This window comes from Trachurus japonicus, chromosome 17 (assembly GCF_045865225.1).
Source record: "Trachurus japonicus isolate A0001 chromosome 17, Traja_1.0".
In the NCBI taxonomy this organism is placed as follows: domain Eukaryota; kingdom Metazoa; phylum Chordata; class Actinopteri; order Carangiformes; family Carangidae; genus Trachurus; species Trachurus japonicus.
Window position 1 is genome coordinate 17,839,019 of NC_140923.1, and position 16,330 is coordinate 17,855,348.

The 16,330-nt window shown below is 41.4% G+C and overlaps 1 protein-coding gene and 1 non-coding gene across 2 annotated transcripts; one reads left to right on the top strand and one right to left on the bottom strand.

Moving 5' to 3' along the window:
• The first annotated feature begins 1,033 nt into the window (after window positions 1–1,033).
• On the top strand, window positions 1,034–13,913 carry abhd3 (abhydrolase domain containing 3, phospholipase). Its single transcript, XM_085805056.1, has 9 exons — window positions 1,034–1,318; window positions 2,343–2,506; window positions 4,759–4,941; window positions 6,223–6,268; window positions 8,889–9,001; window positions 9,964–10,137; window positions 10,501–10,549; window positions 10,644–10,809; window positions 11,671–13,913. Exons 1-9 carry the CDS (start codon window positions 1,157–1,159, stop codon window positions 11,850–11,852), a joined length of 1,239 nt encoding a protein of 412 aa, XP_085661182.1. The 5' UTR covers window positions 1,034–1,156; the 3' UTR covers window positions 11,853–13,913.
• Window positions 8,411–8,483, bottom strand: trnar-ccu (transfer RNA arginine (anticodon CCU)). The gene has a single exon. It is a non-coding gene; the product is annotated as a tRNA-Arg (tRNA).
• Window positions 13,914–16,330: the final 2,417 nt, after the last annotated feature.

Below are 16,330 nucleotides of genomic sequence, written 5' to 3' on the forward strand. Positions count from 1 at the left end.
ATTATTATTTAATAGTTGACTGATGGCAGTTAGCAGCTTACTGAGTTGAAGTCTGTTATTTTTGCAGTGCCAAACCAAAACACACAAATCTCTCAGTAGGATACAGAAAGACATCCACTAAGTGCATTAACAAATCCTCTCGAGGTGTTACCATGGTTTGAGGCACTTATTACTTTATGATACTCTTTAATGGTTTATGAATTCTATCAATATTTAATTAAAATCAAAATCTTTACACAACTTAAATGATTTTCTGGGCAGACTCACCAGAGCAGCAAAATAGCCCACTGTAGGGCCACTATTCTTCTTTTTTTTTTATATTACCTACTCTCCGTGCAATACATAAGTAGCTATTAAGCATCTGCCTAAATTAGTACGTAAGAATAATATATACTGTAATTTTAAAAGGGGTATTTATCTCAGGGCCTCCAGATGGGACCCAAAGGTTAGGTAATAATAATAAGGTAATAAATAAAAATGTTGCCTTTACAGCTCCAGTCATTTTTGAATATATCACGCACCAGTGGTGCACTGCAAACCTAACACAATAAATAAAATGTTCAGCTAATCAAATTAACACAAACTAATTGCTACACTGTGAACCTGGAGAGTTTGGGCCCCATGTGGGTGTGGATGTTTAGTGCAGCTCCTGGGACAGTTGCCTGCTTCTCCTTGTTGCAGTTTTTCCACTGTGCAGTGCACTCCCACTGCAGTAAAAAAAAAAAAAAAAAAGACAACCCACGATCATTTGTTAAAGGCTGAAGGTGTTCACTGACACTCCTGCTGTCTCTGCAAATACAATGAGTTTTGGCTGAGCTACCACTATCTACAGGAGTGGGGAGGGAGTGTGTGTGTAACTTTTTTTTTTTTTCCAGGCTCACTTCAGCTCTTCTACCTGCAGGGGGCGCCTGTGTGACTCAGCAGCAGCAGCAGCAGAGCAGCTGCAGTGATAAAGCTGGTCAAAGAGCGCCACCGCTCGCCGGTTCACTTAAATACCCCTCTCCCCTCCTCCTCCTCCTCCTCCTCTCTACATCAGGTCCCCTTGACTGTCTCCTTCACACAGTGCGCTCGCAGGCAGATACAGCTGAATTTGCAACCGAGCTGGCCGCTGTCCTTGCAGTACGAGGGGGAGAAAAAAAAACACAGGGACCTTGCAATGATCTCGCTGGACTTCAATTTCAACATTTTGACAAGGGACCTGTCATATTATCTGGAAAATCAAGTGAAAGTTGGGCTGTTCGGCTCGGGGGTGGGACTGTCTCTGGTGCTGGGCTTTAGCGCAGCGTACACCTGCTACTATTTGATTTCAGTAGCGAAGGTAAGTAACGTTGGCATGAAGGCTGCTTTTTTCTTTTTTTTTCTTTTTTTTTAAAGACCCCTCTTTGTACCGTATAGTGTGTGCATGCATGTGTGTTGTCAAGTTGAAACCGACCGTGTGTGCTTTTCATGCATGAGTGATGATGATAGTCGACCGGTGCGTCGGGGTGATGGAGGTTTCGATCCGGTTGCATCGGTGGGATAAACGTTACACGCCTCCTCCTGCTGCTGCTGCTGCTGCTCCACATGTGGCTCTCACCACCACCATGTATTATCTGACATGGTTCATGTCTATAAGCACGTGCAGACACTTATATAACTGCAGTAAATCAACCAACATACAGATATGTCGGCGTCGTTGAAGCTAAGCTAACATTACTGTACGTTAGCTAAATAAAAAAAAATGCCGGTAGACCGTTAGTTGCTTTCGTTTTCACTGGGGGAGGAGGAAATATGTATAGAGATATCTATAACCTGTTGAGTAGCTATGATAAACGCCCGAGTTTAACAATTACATGATAGTAAAACAACTACATTTTAATAATTCTGCATGCTGCATTATCATTTTCTCTAGTAAGCAAAATAAATACACAGCAAATGTTTTTTTTAATTATTATATGCATAGATATTAAATAAAATATGAATAGGCTATTCGCTTTCATTATGCAAACAGGCGTTTACTATCAGTCTGTCCATGTGTACATAAAGGCCTAAACCGCAGGTTAATGCAGATGTGCTTTACTTTACACTCTGTGCTCAGTAGGTTTCTACTGCTTCCTGAAATAGTTGGATCTTTAAAAAAAAAAAAACATTTAATCATGTCATACCCTCTGTGTTAAATATTATTTTGAAATCAACACTTTATTCTATGCATCATGAAACTTGATTTTAAGTTAAATAAGTTAATGTAATGCTTTGGATGGTCTCATGGCAGGTGATGAAACAAAACATTGCTTGGAGCTCAAAAACATGTTGTGAAGGATCTGTTGTCATATTAAATAACTTAATTTACTCGTGTTTTGCAGAAACCACAGCTCATCTCCGGGGGTAAGAAGTTTTGCCAGTTTCTGAGGGAACAATGTCCAGTGGTGTCAGAGACCTACTACCCCACCTTTTGGTGCTGGGAGAGCCGCATCCAAACTCTACTGAGACCCTTTGTCACAGCCAAACCTGGGGTGGTTTACAGAAAGTAAGTCCTCCGAATGACTAACATACTAATTATTCATTGCATGAGAGATGTTCCTTCTCCCAAACTGAAAATGATTTCCTCCCTGTGAGCAGACACGCATCACGTGCACCCAATCTGCATATGAACTCATAAAGCGGCTTAAGTCAAAGAGGTCATATCCATGGAGAGATAAGTGTGAAGCATGCAAGCTAGGAAGTTCACCTTTGGCATAGTAATAGTAAATGTGTATTTAATATCATGGCCGTCGTCTATTCTGGAGTTAGAAATCGTGAGGGCAGACATTAAGAATGTCTTCCATGCCCACTTTTGCACAGCTTTGTTCAGAAACTTCTTAACCTTGCTTGCTCAGTGAGAAACTGCCATTGTCTGTTCCCTGATTTCTTTTTTTTCCTCCAGTTTCACAACTGGAAAACAAATCCCAGTCTTGTTCTTAACCAAGACTCAAAAGCTCAGAGGAGAAAGAGATCTTTTGTGCCACAATAGCTGGCTTGGGCTGCCCGGCCTGCTGCTCGATAATGTACATTGTGTTGAAGATTAATTGGCGCTGCATTCTTTACCCCCTGTGCATAAAGCAGATTAAAATGAATTAAGAGAGCCTTATTTTTCATCAATTATTCTTGTTACATACTCACTTAATCTGTTTAATATGTATTCCCTGACATTCCCTACTTTCCATGGACATGCTTTTAGACTAGTTGTGTGTGTCTGTATACAGTATAAATTGTATATGTATTATGTGATCAAGTATTGTGTGTCAGCCAACCACTTGGGGTTGGACTGAAATAAAAACAAAAAACATTTACTGTAAATGTAGTTTTTATTTTGTTCTATTGAGGCCTATCAGACTATTTGTAGTTTAGCTTTCTTCACCCTTAACATAGAAAACAAATCCTTGAATTAATTAATTAACAATCAATTATTATTATTATTATTATTATTATTATTATTATTATTATTATTATTATTATTATTATTATTATTATTATTATTATCATTTATAATTTTTATTGCAAAGTGCTAGAAGAAATCTGTTATTTGGGATTTGATAATCCCTTAGTTGAATTATTAGTCCCATTGTTTATGTTTGTCCCAAGGACATTCACACTGCCTGTGACTGTCTGCTGTCCCCTGAGTCAAGGAGATAAATATTCCCATAATGCACAGCAACACCTGTATCCAGCCCAGTCCAGCTCCCTGTTATCAAACATGATAAGAGTGATGGTCACATTGGCTGAAATTATTATCACATTTCCTCGGGGGACAACAGGACAACCCCCCCACACACACACACACACACACACACACACACACACATTCACCCTCGTTAATGAAGTTACCCAAGGTCGACCCAAGGGTCGACCTTGGCTGTGAAAACTGTCCTATTTGTCCTATACGCTGTCTGGGGGTGAAATTCCACTCATCTTGTTGTGCGAGCAGAAAGACCGGCAGCGAGATCCCCTCCCACTTTTCGCACTGGACACTCTGGATTGGTCCCCCACCTCCTACCCCTCTACCCCCTCACCCTGACTTTAAAGGCTAGCCTTAGGTGCATATTTCATGGCGGTTCTGTAATTTCATGCTGATGTCTTCACCGCTGGCTGGGCCAAGTTGGCTCACGGGGCTGCTGCGTGTGTCCGTGTGCAGTGCAGGTTTTAAAATACACCGGCACTGGGAATGAATGACCTCATCTGCCAGGCTTGGGTTGTAAAGGCCCACAAATTGATTGACCATAAGAACCCACTAGTGCAGTGCAGTGCAGTGCAGTGCCCCTTCTCCCCCCCTCCTTATCTTAACTCGCTGTGTGTTGCAAAGCATGCTGACAAGATGATCGCAAGGGAAATGAGGGAGCTGTCAGTGAGCATTGCACTCACATATCCAATCCCCTTTTGGCAGTGTGTGTGTGTGTGTGTGTGTGTGTGTGTGTGTGTGTGTGTGATGGATACAATGACACAGTTTGCCTCCAACTGAACCAACAACTAATTGGGCAGAGAATGGAGTATTGTGTCCTTTAATTACCATGCAATGAGAAGATGTGCATTTAATCCCAAGTCTAACATTGAATTAGTACTTTCTCTATCACTGTGTGTGTGTGTGTGTGTGTGTGTGTGTGTGTGTGTGTGTGTGTGTGTGCACCCGTGTGTGTGAACATGTTTGAAACAAACAAATGAGACAAATAAATGACACATAGAGAGAGAAGATGCTGTTCAGAAAGACCCGTGTTGCTGAGTTGCGTGTCCCGCTCGTCTCTGCAGTGAGCTTATTAAGGCAGCAGATGGAGGACAGATCTCTTTGGATTGGTTTGACAACGACGACAGCCTCTCTCATCCCGACCCCGCCACCAGGCCCACGGTCCTGCTTCTCCCCGGTCTGACCGGCACCAGCCGAGAGTCCTACATCCTGCACATGGTCCAACAGAGCCGGGATCTGGGCTATAGGTGGGTGGTCTTGGCTTGGATAACCTGGCTGAGGTCCAGCACTGTGAGCATGCAGCGCACATTCAGGACAGCAAATCGCACAAAACTGACATTCATGTTCTCATTTTGCCATTCATCTAGAATACAGATTTTTTTTTTCATCCAATCAAAAAAAAAAAAAAAAAAGGTTGCCACAATCATACTGATGCTAATTAAATAAAAACCCACCACTGCTTCATTTGGGGCGATTTTGTAACTTTTATATAATTGGTGCATGAGAGAGAGAGAGAGAAAGAAGGGGGGGGTGGCTTGGGGTTATTTCAGGCGAAGTGCACAAATAAAGTTGGACAGCTTAGCTCTGTGTCAAGAGCTGCTTTTTTTGTAAATAGCCAAACGTAGCACAAGCTTGAAGAGTTGCAGAGGGAGGCAGTACCCCCTCCGCCCTCCACCTCTCCTGTTTCCTCCCTCTCTCCCAATAGGTCCTCTCTGTATTCTCTCTCTGCACTCATTCTTTCACCCAGATTTGGGGAAGGCATGGGAAGAGAAGCCGGCAAACTCAGCATCTTCCACCCCTCACCCCCCTGTCCGTGTAGCTTAATGAATTACAGCTTATCCTATCCCGGTACAAGCTTTGCAGCTTAGCCCAGACCAGCATCCGAGTGTATGCTGCAGTGTGTGTTTAAGCACCCCACCACCACCACTACCACCCCCCCCACCCCCCCATCCATCCTCTTGCCCAGCACACTATCTTAGCCCCACCCTCCTGCTGAGTTACACAGATAGAAACTGCAGGTTCTGACTTCACCAGATAATAGATGACTTGCTGGAGGTGTGGGGTGAGGAGGGGGGAGGCCGATGCCCGTGCTCCACAGTACAAAACAGAACGGTGCTCACACAGCTGTGCCTCTCTGCACATCCCATCATGTTCTTACTCCGGTTTTTTGTTTTGTTTTTACAAAGTGAGAAACATTTGGGGCACTGTGTTCCTTTGTGCATGAAGGTTGATAACTTGCAGTGACAAGGAAAAAACAAACATAAACCTACCGGAGCTTTGAAATGTTGTTGTTTTAGGGCTGCAGTCAAATACTTTCATCACTGATTTTCTGGACAAACAGTCTGTAAAAATGTCCACAGTGGCGTAATAATTTTTCCCATTTATGCTAAAATTGTCAATCAAACATTTGACTTGTCGTTTTAGCTTTTCTTCAATGTGTTTCAGTTCAAATCAAGAGATGATGTGATTAAAGTTGTCATTTATGAGACTACAATGATTTAATACTTTATCTGATTTGTGTATTTCAGATGTGTGGTATTTAACAACCGAGGGGTTTCCGGTGAAACGCTACTGGTAAGCATCTATCTAAACCAGAGGTGTCAAACTCATTTTAGTTCAGGGGCCAAATTAAGTGCAATTTGATCTCAAGTGGGCCAGACTGGTAAAATAATGCCATAATATCCTAGTATAGAACTAGAACTCTAAACTTTTCTCTTTGTTTTAGTGCAAAGAAGCTCATTATTAAAATGTTTACATTAAAGAACTATCCTATTACAAAATATATTATGACCAACCTGAAATTTCTTGAGAATAATACATGCAATTTCAACAACATAATGCCTCTTCTGTCTTCTATGTAATTTTTTACATCTGGTAAATTCATCCCGCGGGCCAGATTGGACCCTCTGGCGGGCCGGTTTTGGCCCCCAGGCCACATGTTTGACACCCCTGATCTAAACCATTGCCAGTGTTTCTGTTTTTGTTGTTTGTTCTACACGGGGGTAAGCAGGATTGCTGAGGACAAATCACTTTCTCAGTTTGTTTGTATGTATGAAAGCTTCAGAGCAGAGTTGTCCTTTTCTTTGCCTCAGCCGTCCCCAGAGCACGTCAGTTGCACACACACGTGTCACCGAGTCCACAGGGACCCTGAGCAGACGCCGCACAGACAATGTTGTTGCACAGCGGGGATTAAGTTGCAGGCAGATACTGTATTTTAATGCCGATCCACAGAAATATGACCTCGTCGAGCACGTGCTGTTCTGACACCTGGCTTAATCTGTCCTCTTACACCCGGGTATATTTAGCCAACAAAATGGGCTGTGATAGTGCTTAGCATGCCCACTGTGTTTCATGCCTCCGCCTTCTCCTCTCTTGTCTGTATGTCTCCGCTTTGGAACAGAGACACGTTCTTTACAGACGACTGTATCACCCTGATCTAATCATGCCATCACTGCCATTACAGAGATCTCGTCCAAAGCACAAATGGTGTTTCATTACAAGCAAGGGCTCCCCCCCCCACAATCAATCTAATGTTCCTCTTAGTGGGTATCAATAGCTGATCTGTGTGCTGCTGCTGCTGCTGTCTTCGTCGTACTCTGTGTCAGCTGCAAATAAAAATGCGATAAATGTGACACTGAAGCAAAATGTTCGGTGTCACTCAGTTTGATTTAAACCTGCATTCTAGGTCATATCCAGAGTTTGGTTGGCTCAGCTGTTCTCAGATTTAAGGAGAAAAAAAAAAGTTGGACATTGTAGCCTTGGCACTGTATCAAGAGGTGATGGTGGAGGGGAATTATAGTCTATGCAAATGATTTAGCAATTGTGCGCTCCCGTGAGTGTTTTCTCTGTGTCTAGTTAGTGTGAATATCCTCTATTGTTTAAATAGGCCAGCGCTTTGGAATGACCCACTGTGTGAAAGATGCCCCCTGCCTCAAAAACTGTCCTAAGTGCCTTTTTTCCCCTATTTTTGGAATAATCTTGCAATAAGATTTTTTTTTAAAAGTTGGTCTCATTACACTTTCCTGTGAAACAGCTTTTGCAGTGCATTAGTTTAAGTCTGTTCACAATATTCCCCACTAACAATATGTATTTCATTTTCGCTTTAAATTACTATATTTGTTATCATCCGAGTTGTAGGTTCTGCTCTATTGCTGCAGAGTTCAAAACGTGTGTGTGTGCCTCTTAGAGGGAAGAAAAACAGGAATTTTCTTTGCCCGAGTTTCTGCTTGAATCTTAATGAAGGGCCTTGAAGAGCTGAGGATCTACAGCCTCCTGAGAATTTAGGCTCCTTCAAGTTAGAGCGAGTTTGTTGTCCAATGTTAAGTAACCTGCTCTACCTCACTAACTGTGTCAAGTTGAAAGTGATTTTACTTCTATTCCTAGAAAATACTGGATGTTGTTTTGATTGCAGTGAAATAAATGATGAAATAACATGGCATGTGTCAATAATAGTTGAGAAGTGCATGGTAAATTAACATTCAATGAAGAGTTCAAAGAATGTATACGCAGTTCGCACTTTTAGACGCATCATGATAACAACGATTGCACAATTAATGTGTTGCAGTTTAATGGTAGTAAGGCAATGCATGTTGACGTTTTACACTTTGGTTTGGATGTTTGCTGGTTATTCAGCAATCAATTAGCACCTTCAGTTTCTCAGTGTCAGTGATGTTCTTTAATGGACTGTAGTGTACAACCAAGGGTCCAAAGATAATACACCCCAGATGTGACTCGAACCCACAATCCCTGGCTTAGGAGGCCAGTGCCTTATCCATTAGGCCACTGGGGCTTTGAAAGGCCATTAGGGAAGCTACTCTTTACGCAGCATTTCAGTAGTAGTAACACTGGCTTGTTAATCCCTTTATGTTGATTTTCTATGGACAGGGATAGCAGCCTTTATGTGTGGTTCAGGAAAGTGTTCAGTCCGTGCCTGATGATGTCCACTGTAGCCCACGCTGCACACTGGTTGTTCTGTCTTTTGCTACTATATACTATATCCATTTTCTAGTGATGGTTTCTAGTTTAGGCTAATTGTGTTTCCTAATATTGAGCATATACCCACTGAAAACAGTTAGATAATGGATGTGAATGTGTTTACCAAAGCTGAGTTTTATGTTGAGTCCTCATTATTATTTAAACAGAAGTAGAAATTAGAGAAAAAAGTGACTGAATTGTCCGTGTTGTCCCATTTTAGACCCCGAGGACCTACTGTGCGGCCAACACAGAAGATCTAGAGACTGTTATTGAACACATTCAGAAGACCAATGAAGCTGCTCCGATCATGGCTGCTGGAGTCTCTATGGGCGGGTAAGTGGGGAATGGCACTGATTTTGGAGTGGGAGGCTGGTGTTCAGTCCCATGAATTTGTTTGCAAAGGGCGAAGGGATTAAGGACCCCCACACGTCGGTTATTACACATAGACACAGTAATTACACAGGAATTTTTCAGACACCTAATAAATGATTGTCCCAGTGTTTGTAACAGTCAAGTAGGTGATAAACAGCATAAAATCCCAGATGTTCCTTATAATCTCATTTAAAAGACCTGTGCCCTCAGAGGTTATCATGGTGATTTGATTTCACCTGCAAGTTTTACTGAATGAAACGTACCTCTCAAACATAGGCTTACAATGTAAATATCCGAACTTTTATCACATAAAATGCGTTAGCCCCATGCCACTAATTAAGCTATAAATAAACATAAGTATGGGTGTAGAAGTTTAGAACTCTTTATTAAGAAAGCAGTCTGGCAGAGAAGCTTCAATCATCAAGCTGTTAACTACCTTCCCATTCTTCGATGTAGCTGTAGCATCTATATTCACTTCACCGAGCCTCTGTCCTTCAAGATTTGTCGGGGTTTCCCAAAACAGCAAGGAAGGACAGACAAAGAGAGCGACATGCTAACCTGCGTTTCAACTGTATGCGCTGATTGGTTGACATGATGATGTAGTCTTGTAGTCTTTCTTCACAGCCGTCCGAGTTAGATTATTTAAAAACGTCAGTCTTGCAGTGGCGTCTTAAAAACTAGAGCTACTTTTAAAATAAAAAATCAAACAAACCTATAGCTATTCATAATGCAGGACATCATCTCAGTGTGCGTGATAGAAGACAAGGGATTGAAATGCTGTGCAGGACACCTGGTCACCCTGAGCTGTAGTATCACTTCAGTCATTTATTGCAGCACAGCTCTAATCCTATGAATTGAAAAAGTCTCTCTCTCTCTCTTTCTCCCTCATCTGCCCTTTCCCTATCACCCTTCTCCCTATCCAGGATGATGCTGGCCAATTATTTGGGGCGCAAGGGCCGGGAAACCTGCCTGAAAGGTGTCGTAGTCTTCTCAGCAGGCTGGGACGTATTTGAGTGCACCGCTTCGCTGGAAAAACCCCTGGACCGCTTCCTCTTCAACTCCTACCTCACCAGCTGCCTACAAGCCTCGGTGCACAGGTCAGCCAAGGCCAGAGCGGGATTAACACGGCCGCTAACTCACAGCTTGTGCTCGGGACTAAATGTTTCATGAGCTTCAATAACTGGGGTTTTAACGTATTTATTTATTTATTTATATATGCTGTTTTAAGCTTTTTACAGTGTTATGGAAAAAAAACTAAACATATTTGTGAAAATATAATTCAATCTATTCCAGTATATGATAATACATGCACAGTGATTCTTTTACTGTGAAAGTTGAGCTCTTTTGTTGTTTCATTAGGTTGTTACAACCTTGTCAGCATCCCTGAGGGACATTTTCTAATGCACATTATTCCACCTAACAGCAGTGGGTGACAGTTTTATTTTTAATCTCCCCTCCAGACACAGACCAGTGCTTGAAAAGTGTTACGACATCGATCATGTCATGAAGGTAGGGATTATTTTCAGTGACACCTGGCTGCAAATGCTAATCCAATTAAATGAGATGGCCAGAAGTTAATCATATTACTCGAAACCCACCACAGGCGAAGACCATCCGAGAGTTTGACGAGAGGTTCACCTCCATAATGTTCGGATATCCGACCAATGACGACTACTACCACGATGCCAGTCCTGTCCACAGGCTGAAATCTGTGCAGGTGCCAATGCTGTGTCTGAATGCTGCTGATGATGTCTTCTCTCCCTCTCATGGTGAGTCCAAAACAGCACCCGATTTCACTATGGAGCTGTCCTTTTTTAATCTCCTCTAAGATGCAAACGATAACAACTGTTTTCGATGTATATACGTTATAAAATAGTAGCTCCTATGCACTGTCTGTCACTGTGAATTTCATTTCATTTATTGGATCTCTATTAGCACCAGCACATTAGCATAGCTATTCTTCCTGGAGTCCAAACATTAAAGGGATAGTTCAACATTTTTTTCAACATTGGCCCACTGCCATAATCCCTATAGTTTTAGGAGTAGGTTTGTTACCTGTAATTGTCAGTGCAAGCTGTTTTTAGAATGGCGGAGCAGAGCCGCGAGCTGCTCAGTAGGCTGATGGGATTTCTTGGTTTCCCTCATCAAACTCATCAAATACACAATCCAACAACTCCACAACGCTCTGGTGGACAAGTTGTGACCTGCGCATTCACCACGCTATGAGATAATAACAGAACGTTACGAGACTGCTTGCCGAAAAACTGCCCCAAAACGGGAACACGCGTTAGCGGTTTTGCATGAATTGAATGGGCCAATTTGCCAAAATGTTGAACTATTCCTTTAAGTCAAATTGTCCATTCATCCGAGTCCATCAAAAAAACAAAAACAACAACAACTTATACAGTCACAACACATACACACAATCATAGACGTAGACAGACATAGAACACATGACATGATCACCTGTACAGTACAAATTAAGAATCCATAATTAAATGTGAGGGGAAAACAATACAGCAAAACATTCAAATAACAATATCACATGGCAGGGAAGAAAACAGGCACTACATCATATCATATAACAATAATAGGAGTAAATAGGCCTGAATGTTGTGTTTCCTTTGCAGCCATCCCAGTGGAGGCAGTGAAGCAGAATCCCAACCTGGCCCTGCTTATTACCTGTCATGGCGGCCATATTGGCTTCCTCGAGGGCCTGTGGCCTCGACGGAGCACTTACATGGACCGTGTTTTCAAGCAGTTTGCTAAGGCGGTCATCGAAGAAGGCGGCGGACTTGCAGACCTCTCCTGATAAGAGAACTTAACAAAGTGTTCCTCTAGTTTTACTTCCTCTCTCGTTTTCCTTTTCATCTCCACCGACCATCGTTCCATACCACATTCCATCCTTTATTCTTTCCATTTCTGATTCCATCTTACGTTACTTCCTTCCTTCCTTTGACACTTTTCCCTCTTTCATCCTTGCCCTGCATCCCTCCTTACTGCACTCCATAGTTTATTCCCCCCCTCTCTACCTAATCTCTACCTATTTCCTTCCTTCCATTCAGTCTTTTTTTTTTTTTAATCTTTGCCCTCCATCCCTCCGTCCCATTCTTTCTCCACAAGCAAAAAACAAAAATCATTCATTCTCATCTGAAGGGCACATCTTATTGAATGCAGCATTTGTGTTGCAGTCAACATCCATCTATTTATTCCATAGTTAAGTCATTGTATGTAGTAATGCTCTCAATGGCATGCTTATTTAAAAAAAACAAAAACAAGCATAGCTGTCACTGTTGAAAGCGGAATCCGTGCCCATTTGGTTTAGTTAGCTAGCTAAAAGAAATCCGCAGTTACCTTGTGCAATCATCATTTCAATTTCTTTTAAAGATTATACAAGTACTGTACATGAAAATCCAATCATTTCTAATCATGGAACGTCCCTTAGTTCAGTTATTAGTAGGATTGTAGCCCTCAGGGATTTTCTTTATTTACTCATACTTCTTCCCTTCCTGTGTTTTATAGTTTATCAATCATTCTCCAGCACTTTGTATTTTCCTCCTTTTAAGGGTTGATGATACTTTTCAGTTGAATTACAAGAGTGTTTTTTTTGTTTTGTTTTGTTTTTTAAAGGAATGGTTCAACATTTTTGTGAGATGCAAGGATTAGGCAATAGGATTGACGCTGCCAGCAAAACTAAGCACATTAGCTTAGCTTAGCATAAAGACTGGAATCAGGCGGGAGAAACAGCTAGCTTGGTTTTGTCCAAAGGTAAAAAGAAAGAAAATTCCTACCAGAGCAGCTTGTAGGTGGGTTTTGCTACTGTTGGACAGATCTAGGCTAACTGTTGCCCACTGTTTCCTGTCATTATGCTAAGCTAAGCTAAACAGATGCCTGATATTTAACACACTGACACACTAACTCTTAGCAAGAAAGGGTATTTATCAAAATATTGAACTTTCCCTAACTTTCTTCGGCATGCACTTTTATTTTCACACATTCTACCTTTACGCACACCAAATAGTTATTCAAATGTATAGTGAGAATAATTCATTAATGACAAGGAATGTGAAATTGCACTATTTTAGTTGAAACTACCATGCCTCTAATTCCTTAATGCAAGGCACTTCGTTTCATTTGATATATATGAAAGTACATCCCAAAGGCTGAACAGAGAATTATATGAATTCCATGAGGTTTCCTATGTGAAAATGTTGGCGGATAGTTCTGTTAGTAAGTCTGAGGGTGCTACAGGATACAGTGAATGAAGTAACGCACATGGGAGGAGAGAGAGTGTATATGTCGGCTGTTTAAAGTGGTGGATGTTACTTTACGAGATGCATAGTATCGCTAATGGAGCCTGGCTGTCAGTCTTATTAATTTTTTTTTTTGTTGCTTATTTGCTTTTCTTTTTTTGTGTGTGTGTGTTTGTTTTTGTGTTTGCCAACAATGATCAAGCGGCTGGCTACCGTGTATGAGTTGGCGTCGATTAAACAGGCAGATCTGACTGGCGGCCAGGCTTTCAGTAATGCACTGCATGAGGGATTTTTTGACTTCCTGTTCCTGTGGAATTTTTTGGTGTCTGTTTGTTCTGCCAAGTGTCCATTGAGTAGCATGTGTCTCGTCAGCGTCATCATGTCCTGAACCTTAACACCACCTCGTAATCTGTAGCACAAAGGACATGTTTGTGTTTTTTTTTCATAGGATGCTGCATTTCATTTTGTACACTACATAAAAAAAAGAAATAAAAACATTCTGTTTAACATGTGCAGCAATAAGATTTTAAATTAAAGAAGTGTCTCTATAGTATAAGTACGAGTATATGCACATTATCAACATGAGTGTAATATGCTGTATTTAATAAATTATTAAACAGAGTCCAGGTCCATTTTTCTGTGTCTCCAGTGCTTTAAAAGTATATTGGATTACTCGATTGACGATGCACTGCAGCCCTTTAGTCAGCAGCTTTTTCTGTCCTTTCTGTCTTTCTTTCTTTCTGGATACACGCCACATGTGGATACATAGGCCTACTGATAATATCCAGATTGTATGGTCAGAAGCCCGTCAGCTCACGCAGGACGTCACCTTTGGTCACAGACTCGTCCCCTGAAGGTGAGACATTTGACAGCGACGTTGCAGTGGTAGGTAGCAGGCTTTACTACTGAGTGACCGGTGTGTCACTGCAGGGTCACACTCCCCCTCCTCTCACATCACAGTATTGGGTTTTTGCTCCCTGGAATTGACTCACTCCACACTCACAGGCTTAGCTGCTGATAGGATATGCATCGCTGCAGTAGTGGATGTGATCCACCAAAGGCAAACTGTAATCCCTCGGCACTCCACTTACCTTCACCCCCCCCCCAATAAGCACACAGACAGATGAGCTTTGGTTTTAGCTAGGTGGTTTATGGAAGCCTGAGAGTAATTAGAGTAGACTGCCAAGAGGGATGAGTGATTTACTCCTGGTTACCATCTATGAAAATTGATATTATGTTACAGGAATCCCTCTGTTATGAATGTTGCTGATATCGGTCATGTGAGAATGTGCACTAAATACATTATAGCCTATAGCTAAGGTTTGTTAGTAGACCAGTGTTGTATTTTTTATGTGTTACGATGACAAAAAAAATATTTTACAGCAGTATCAGCGATATGTTTAATCATGTGTTTAAAAGTAGTTTAATATTAAATACTGCTTTGCCTGAGGACTCCGTATCTGAAAGAAATCGGTCAGAGGGAATTATCAAGAGATTTTCTTTCTCTGTCAAAGCATTTGCTGAAATATCAGCCAAGAGCGCGAATCAAACGATGACATCATTGTGTCAAGTAAAGATCACAGCATAACTAAGATCTGTATATACTGTATGGTTGTATCGTAAAACAGTCAATTAACCCTTTGGCCTCTTTGTAAGTATCGGACCACTGAATCACTTTAGGACGTCCAAAATCTTTAGAGACAAGAATCTCTTGAGCTTTGTTCACAATATCTTTCTACTTTTCCCGAAAGAGCAATTATGAAGTGCAAGAATCAGCATGCCAGCCACTTTGCCCTCTCTTCCTTATCCTTTCCTGACAGCAGCTGGCTGAAAATAGCCTTGTGTTATATCACACAGGGGCTGTAGGTTGATGGAAAGTGTGCTCTAATATTACCTAGCAGGAGCTGAAATAGGACTGTCCCTGGACCAACAATGCCCCTGTGCCCTTACAGTGAAGCCAGAGAATATCCTAGCATCCATTATGAAGCCATATCTGCCCTTGGAAGAGATTAGGGTCATTGTGTGTATGGTCACAGCACGGTTACAGAAGTGTTGGGTGGAGAGGAGATGGTGTTAAGGCAATGAGCAAGGGGCAGGGATTTTTACTCTTGAGCGGCATAAAAAGATGTGGGATTGAATGCAGAGGAGAGAGTGAGAGGATTATTAATCACAGGCTGGAGTGGAGACGATGGGGCTGCCCATGCATTTTAACAACACTGCTTAAGTTTTGCATTAATGCGCTTGCAATGCTCTTCAAAATACTGAGCAGATACTCAGAGAGAACACTTTAGTTTCCAGGGGTGCTGCTCCAACAGTTTTACAAAAGAAGAGATTTTCAAGAACAAAATTGTTTTACCCAAATCAATTAGATATTTCATTTAATCTAGATTAAATTATTACGTGTGCAGCTGCAGTGCTTCACTAAATGAAAGCAAAGGGAAGTGATGCATGATGGGAATTGCAGGATTCTGTATTTTTGGAGCTTGGGTAAAAGTCAGAGGCTCTTAAAGTAATGTTAAGTAATGTTAGGGGAGAAACTGAATGATGTAAATGATCTTAGATGTCTTGTTTATCATTTTGTACATTTTTCCCATTTTAGAGGATGTTCACTAAAATTGAGAAGTTGAAAACGTAATCTTTGCTTGCACAGCTTGAGTTTGAGTAAAAGCTTGAGGTGTAAATATGAAATACCTGGATGTTACGATGTGTATTTAGTGAAGTTTAAAATGTCAAAAACCCACACGCAACTGAATTTATAAGTCATTTTTATTACATTCATAAATTTCCAACAACAATCACATGGCTCTAATGTCATATTTTCACAGCCCATGAACTGAGGTAGATCACCCAGACACCGAGGCTACCAATGGGCTGTACACGGTTATCAAGCACATTTCAGTGAAGATTGTGAGAGCAAGTTGCATATTAAGTGTTAAATTATCAAAAAGACAGACACATTCTGTGGACCATTGGAGTTTGACAAGAACGTGTTGATCACTAGTCTTATAATTGGAGCAATACTGGGGGATTGGGGAAC

Bases quoted from the DNA above. Each gene is read 5' to 3' on its own strand.
- abhd3 (XM_085805056.1), top strand. From the start codon at position 1,157: ATGATCTCGCTGGACTTCAATTTCAACATTTTGACAAGGGACCTGTCA. The intron at 1,319-2,342 runs GTAAGTAACGTT...CGTGTTTTGCAG, and splicing joins ATTTGATTTCAGTAGCGAAG to AAACCACAGCTCATCTCCGG. The intron at 2,507-4,758 runs GTAAGTCCTCCG...TCGTCTCTGCAG, and splicing joins CCTGGGGTGGTTTACAGAAA to TGAGCTTATTAAGGCAGCAG.